Source organism: Betta splendens, chromosome 11, assembly GCF_900634795.4.
Source record: "Betta splendens chromosome 11, fBetSpl5.4, whole genome shotgun sequence".
In the NCBI taxonomy this organism is placed as follows: domain Eukaryota; kingdom Metazoa; phylum Chordata; class Actinopteri; order Anabantiformes; family Osphronemidae; genus Betta; species Betta splendens.
The window spans coordinates 5654198-5660670 of record NC_040891.2 but is presented as its reverse complement, the minus strand read 5'-3'; the positions used below and the strand labels follow the sequence as shown (position 1 = coordinate 5660670).

General features: G+C 44.7%; 2 protein-coding genes across 5 annotated transcripts in view; one reads left to right on the top strand and one right to left on the bottom strand.

Moving 5' to 3' along the window:
- The window catches only part of cfap90 (cilia and flagella associated protein 90), a 7194-nt gene extending 952 nt beyond the window's left edge, over positions 1–6242 (top strand). The window contains exon 3 of one of the 2 annotated variants that reach the window (XM_041072846.2): positions 5669–6242. In XM_041072846.2, coding sequence (XP_040928780.1) covers positions 5669–5866 — 198 coding nt within the window. In that variant the 3' untranslated portion in view covers positions 5867–6242. Of the gene's footprint in view, positions 1–1028; positions 1263–5668 lie in introns of those variants that run through there. The other variant, XM_029166744.3, reaches the window with a different exon arrangement.
- Positions 2323–6473, bottom strand: part of adcy2b (adenylate cyclase 2b (brain)) — a 26562-nt gene continuing 22411 nt past the window's right edge. For 2 of the 3 annotated variants that reach the window (XM_029166736.3, XM_029166735.3), the window contains exons 20-25: positions 5501–5659; positions 5030–5176; positions 4713–4820; positions 3501–3615; positions 3288–3412; positions 2323–3205 (exon numbers count right to left, since the gene is read on the bottom strand). In XM_029166736.3, the coding sequence (XP_029022569.1) occupies positions 3053–3205; positions 3288–3412; positions 3501–3615; positions 4713–4820; positions 5030–5176; positions 5501–5659 (807 nt within the window). In that variant the 3' untranslated portion in view covers positions 2323–3052. Of the gene's footprint in view, positions 3206–3287; positions 3413–3500; positions 3616–4712; positions 4821–5029; positions 5177–5500; positions 5660–6473 lie in introns of those variants that run through there. The other variant, XM_029166737.3, reaches the window with a different exon arrangement.

The following is a 6473-nucleotide window of genomic DNA, read 5'->3' as shown; positions in this document are numbered from 1 at the left end:
AGCACTGACCACCTACACACTTGCCGAACCGACCTGTACGTTATAAACTTTATTAACTACTCTGCTAATCACAATCACTCTTTATTTATGCAGACTTCCAAAACCTCAGATGATATGGGCAATAATAATATATGTGCAGAGGAAGAAGGAAAAAGATTTTTATAGAGCATACAGTATCTTAAAAATGTTCCAAATTCATAAGCCTGTCAACATTTTTTACTATGTGGTGACTGACATATACAGTACAGTATCTGTAGGTTTTATGACAATTGTTTATGGCTCCCTTGGAAGCCATTTTATCTCCAGAAAGCAATTATTCATGTCAAGAAAATGAGCTCACAGTAAGTTTCTGGGTCACGGAAAGCAGAGCGGATGGTGAACAAAGCAGCCACATACACCGCTGAGCCTGTAATTACAGTGAGTTGAGTGGTTGGCTGTCAGCGGCTGTGACAGCGTCTGCTGAATTAGGACACTCCCGTTCCGGTATTCACAAGTGAATATGAATCTAAAATTGTGTGTTTATTGTATAAACTATTCAGAGGATGATACTGGATAATACTAGCGTGTTAGTTTTTGTTTCTCTTTTCCCTCCTCCTGCTTATGAAAATATGAGCCCATCAGTGAATCTGAGGTACCCAGTGTTCGGAAATCTGTTAAAAATGCTGAGACACTTGGATAATACCAGGCAGAACATAGCTCAATTTTCCCGATCCACCATTACTGTGCTGCTAAGGGTTTTATTTGGTGAAACTGCTTTTATTTCTGCCAGTACTGTGCCTGATTACAGCTCTTCGCAATGATGAGCCAAAATGACACTTCAGGCAGAGAAGACAAACAGCTAGTTCTGGCTAAGCGCAAATCCCCCTGCTTCACCTATGATGCAGATGACTTTGTGTTTACTCTTATATATATCTTTTTTTTGTAGATGCTGCCATTCACCCCCCAAAACACTTCGGTCAAACACAGTGTATTTTTACAACTGACTCCATGTACAGTATTTGTGCTTTTTTTCCCGTGCTCGCTTCAAGGAGATGTCCAGGGACGTACCGGTGCTGTCCTCTTCAGAATATGGGCGTCGTCCTCACCCTGGTCTCTATCAAACAGGCCGCCAGTTTGCACGCGTGGCTTGTACCAAAACAGAGTTTTACATGAAAAACGGGATCATCTGGAATTTGGCAGAAGGATACGGAGCAGTGGCCCCGATCTGAAGACGTCACAGAGTGAGATCAAAGTGTGGAATAATAAATCAGTGTTGTAGTGCGTGTGCATTTAAGTTTATTAGTAATATATTAGTCATTTCTACTTGTAATTAGCAAGACAGACAGCACAATATGCAAATGATGACATTTTCCAAGAAGCTCAAGCTATGTTTTGTAGTTCGAGGCTAAAATCAGTGCATCATGTACAGACGGTCTATGAATATCTTAAAGTTATTACAGCTGAATATAGCACATCATCTCAAAACCCAGAGGCACAGTGTTCAGATTTCTGTCTTCAGTATAATGGGCTTATATTAAAAACTGGAGGTCCTGGATAATAATGTGAATTATGTGTTTCTCATTGAATAAATCTGCCTCATTCACTATTCGAATGTACACTGAGTGATTCAATAATAAGAGATAAACTTTAGCTTCATTGACACAGTCTGAAATAGTCAGAGACTCACAGCCTCATCTCTGCGTGTCGCTCGCCTTGGATCTGCCGGCAGTTCTTTGTGTGCATGACTAACCTCCTTCGTGTCCAACGTCTTGGATTCGTTTTTGTATGAAACTCTGAACTCGTGCATCTGAGTCCAGCCTCCTACATAATAGGATTTTTATGAGCACAGACAGCTCTCATGTGCCTCTGCCTTTGTACCGCGGCAGAAATAGAACGTTTATTCTTAGAAGGAGTGCAGTTTTAGTAAGTTCTGTTTGGCGTTAAACCCACAGTGTTTGTTTAAGAGGATTAGGAGCTAATACACAGTGTGATATTTTATAAGCATACAGAGAAGCTGAGTGAAACAAAAAGCTGTCCTATAAATTGGTATTTGGTAAATAAAGCCTTTGCAAGACAGTGGTTTCACACCTCAATCAGCACATTCATCCTTAGGCATTTCTGCCAAGCCCCACAATAAATTGTTACATACAGTACAGACTTTACATAAATATACCTGTATCACTATTGTAACAATCACTTCTGTTCCTATTAAGTCTAATGTTTCACCAAATCATTCTAATAATTACATCTCAAGCTTTGCGTCTACTTCGAGCACATGTGTGAGTATTTACAGAGTCATAAGTCCCGTCCTTGTGCATTTGAAACAAAGACAGGCTTCAGGAATCAGTTTATATACAAATGTTTAATGATTAACAAAAAAAAACTGGCAGTGAACATTTACACACATTACTGTGGGCCCGCATCCAGATGGATTACAGGTATAAAACCTCTACATTTCCTCTCCAGCTCACCTACTCTTCAGTGGGACACATGCAGCTCTAAAGCTATAAATATAATTGACAGGTTTTGGCAAACTACCTCATAGCGCTGGCTATTTGTTGGCATCGGCTCTACATGACAATAATCTATTGAACACCCATTTGGAATAAAATGGAAATCCGGCTCACAGTGCCAGCCACGCAGATATATATAAAAAAAACACAGCTCAACAGGCAGCTCAGTTTACTCAAGTATAAGGCTCTGAAGCACTGCAACACTGGCATGGCTAATTAGCTCCACACCACTACTATTGTACAGATGGGTGACTGTGGTCCTCGAGAGCTGCTCTAATTTCGCGCCTCTCCTCAGTCAGGCACTGAAGAGTCTTCTCGGAGCAAAGTCCTTGTTACACTTGAGATGTAAAAAACCATCCCAAGTGCAGCACTGAAGGACTCAGGCGGTGCAGCGCGGTCCCTGCTCTACGTTGTGTTGCTAAGGTCGACAATTGTCCGTCCATTTCGCTGCTGTGTGCTGGTAATGGGTTTTATTTACGGAGCATGACGAATCACTTCTACGGCCACTTTGTGTGTGTGATTGTGTTCTCAAGTTAATTTGTTCACTTGGTGCTGTGTTCTCAGGGCATCACGGTCCCCTGTGACAGCGATCGGGACATCTCCGTGTGAACGAAGTAGGTCTTCAGGTCTCCTTTTCCCTTCACATTGATGATGCCGCGACATGAACACATGTACCCTAGAGTCAATAAGATATCGCCCGTCTCCTCCGTTACCTGCGTACAAAGACAAACACGGGGCTAGAGACTCTTTACCGCGACACTGAGTCACACGGCTGGATTTCCCAAGACGTCCCACCTGTATTTTACCCAGAACTCCAGTGGTCTCCATCCTGCTGGCCACATTCACGCTGTTGCCCCAGATGTCATACTGAGGTTTCTGGGCCCCGATAACACCTGCAATCACTGGGCCGTGGTTTATACCTGGAAAAAACACCAAATCCCGAGCAGTCACTAACTAATCAGTCCTTCCTATTTAGAGAAATTATTTACTCTATAAAAAGATTCTCACCGATTCTGAGTTTGAAGTCATTGAAGGAATGTTTGTTGATGACATCGAGTTTCCCAACGAGCGCGAACGCAAACTCCACCATCGTGCCGATGTGCATGTACTGTCTGTCGTGTTCCTGGGGGGACGCACAGCCAAGGGAAATGGAATTAAGGCAATGGCTGAGTTAGTGGTAATCACATAAAGCATCCTGCAGTTATTTGCAGACTGCATCATCCAAAAAGAACATCCCTCTCCTGCAGTAGATCCATCTGTTCTTGTGCTGATTGTTGCTAAACGCTGAAGCACGGCTTCTCCAAACTCAGTTTAGCAACTTCAGTAGGCTCGGGAGACGATGATGTGTTTCGCGTGCAGAAATGAAACAAGAAAAGAGCAGCGCTCAGCGTTTCTAGGGATTGCGGGGCGTGTGTTTGCATGCTCGGCGTGAGCCTCTGACTGGAGCGGGCCTGACTAACCGGTCCGTTCCCCGACAGCGGACCGAGGACGACGTCGTTAGCTGGCGAAACGCATTGTTCTACAACGTGAAACCAGCTCCACGCCGCTTTCTCCTCCTGCCAGCGTTAGCGCCAATCAACGCGCTCGCGGACCCAATGAATCTGCCAGTCGGTTGTCATCTCAGCTGACAAAGCCAACAGCCACAATGAGCAGCATGTGTGAAATCAAAGACCAACTGTTTCAGGCACGACTATGGACGTTGAATGTCGTCATTCAGGATCAGGCTTTTAGTTCGTTTTAACTTCATTGGTTCAAAATGACTGTTGTATTTTTTTTTCTGGATGTTAGTAATGATTGTCTGAACCCAACTCAGTGAAAGAGGAAGCCTAAGGCACCATCTACTACTAACCTACAGCGCTAACGCTACCCAGGCGGTTTCACTGTTGTTCACACTTGAGCTTAGGGGAGTCTCAACAACTCTGGTGGAAGTCAGGTGGAATAACAACCCGCCCACAGTTTATCAGCTAAGTGTGAGCAACATGATGACTCTACGAGGTTCATATGGCTGCTACTCCGGTCAGTCAGTCACAGCGGATGAAGCCTTTTAGGTGGAAGTCCAGGTGCCACAGAACAGAACCTTTGGGAGTAAACACTGTCCACGTATGTATGTATGTTACACAATGAGTGTGTGTGTGTGTGTGTGTGTGTGTGTGTGTGTGTGTGTGTGTGTGTGTGTGTGTGTGTGTGTGTGTGTGTGTGTGTGTGTGTGTGTGAGCGTGCCTGTGCGCACTCTGGTCCCAGTGTCACATTGAGTCCAGTCGCAGCCATGTAGGTGCTACCGATGGTCTTGATCTTCTCCACGCCGCTGAACTTGGGTTTGGACAGCAGCTGAGGACACGCGAGGAACACGCTATTAGTCCGACACCGACAGAAGCCGGGGATAAAACCAAGCGTCGGCCGAAACACTGGCACATTATTTTCCCACGAGTCCGGAGCATAAAAACCCAGCACGCGGACCGCTTCTCAGATTATCAGTAGGAAGTGCTTTTCCAGTTTTGTCAGACAGTGTGAGTTCATCATTAAGACAGGGAGCTTACCTCATCAAAGTCGGCTGTGATCTCGTTGAGGAGACGCAGGCACTCCAGCCCTTCCTTATTGACATCAGACTCTGTGTAAAACTCTTTGAAGTCCGGGATGGAGGCGAACATCACACACACCGACTCGTATGACTGATGATAAAGGTCCTGATAACAAGCAAGGAGAAGATAACGGCTGAACGCTTTGCACTGGTTGAGCATCGGGGTTTGTGGTTTCAGCAAATCTCCTCCAGTCTATGAAGAAAATCTGTAATATCTCACACTAAGCTATGACACCAGCTCTCTATATAAGTAACATATTAATCACAACAGCAACATAATGGCATTTATCAAATACTGACAAGCTAATCTAAACAGTTTCCAAATGTTTACATAGGATGAAATGCGAAAGGAAGTGAGAGACTAAAGCTGTACAGTCTAACATTTTGGCACACGTGATATCTTTGTTTGGAGAATTCCATGAACATTCACCTCATTTTTCCAGTTGCGACCCAGGAAATGCTCCGCAACATGTGCAGGCAGGACGTTCTCCAGAAGGACCCGGTTGAGGTTCTCCATGGTCTCGATCTCCTCGCACTCCCTCTTGAACTTGTCCCGCCACAGGAAGTCCAACCTACAGTAATATTCATTCTGTTACAGGAGGACACAGAGTGGAGAGACACCCATGTCATTCACACACAGCACTCCGCTGTAGAAGAGAAAGCAACTGAACACCAAACTCAGGTGGACGAATTCGGACATTTGATGCGGGAATTGATCAGAGAAGAGAGGATTCCTGGGAGAACGCAATGGGGATGTGCTCGGTATGCACAGACCATCAACATGCGGGTAAGATGACCCTCAAACAGTGCTCTAATGTTTCACTATGATTGCTCAGGAAAAATATTATTGAGACGGGCTGATTTGCATAGAAGACAGCAGCCTGCTCTTGGTTATTCATGCCAGAGGGAGGTTTGAACAGGGATATGTCAGGACTCGTTTGTGGGGGCCAAACATCCTACGATCGTGTGTCATCGGAACCAAACCGTCGTCATTTCAGGTTTTATTCGCACATGAGGTTTGCGCCCGAGTGCGAAAATTACACAAGGGCAAATAGACCAATGACCTCAGGACCTTATCCTCATCTGTGAAACGTGGTGGCGGCAAAATTTTAACTGAATGCAACCTGAAACCAGGAGAAAGTGGATCAAGCAGCAGCAAAATGACCCTCAACATTTAAACCCTAAACTTGTTCCACTGCAAATAATTACAAAAGGAGAAACCGAATGTTTTACCACCGTCTCAAGAAAATGCTCTGGAAGAACATTCAGCAGGCTTTTTGTGCAAAGAAGAAACCGACCCTAGAGGTTTGAAGCTGGTCCACAGGGACACAAGTTCTGGGAGGCAAAGCTTCTCACTTTGAAAGTGATCAAACCTTAGACTGTTTACCTGAGCAGGTATATGG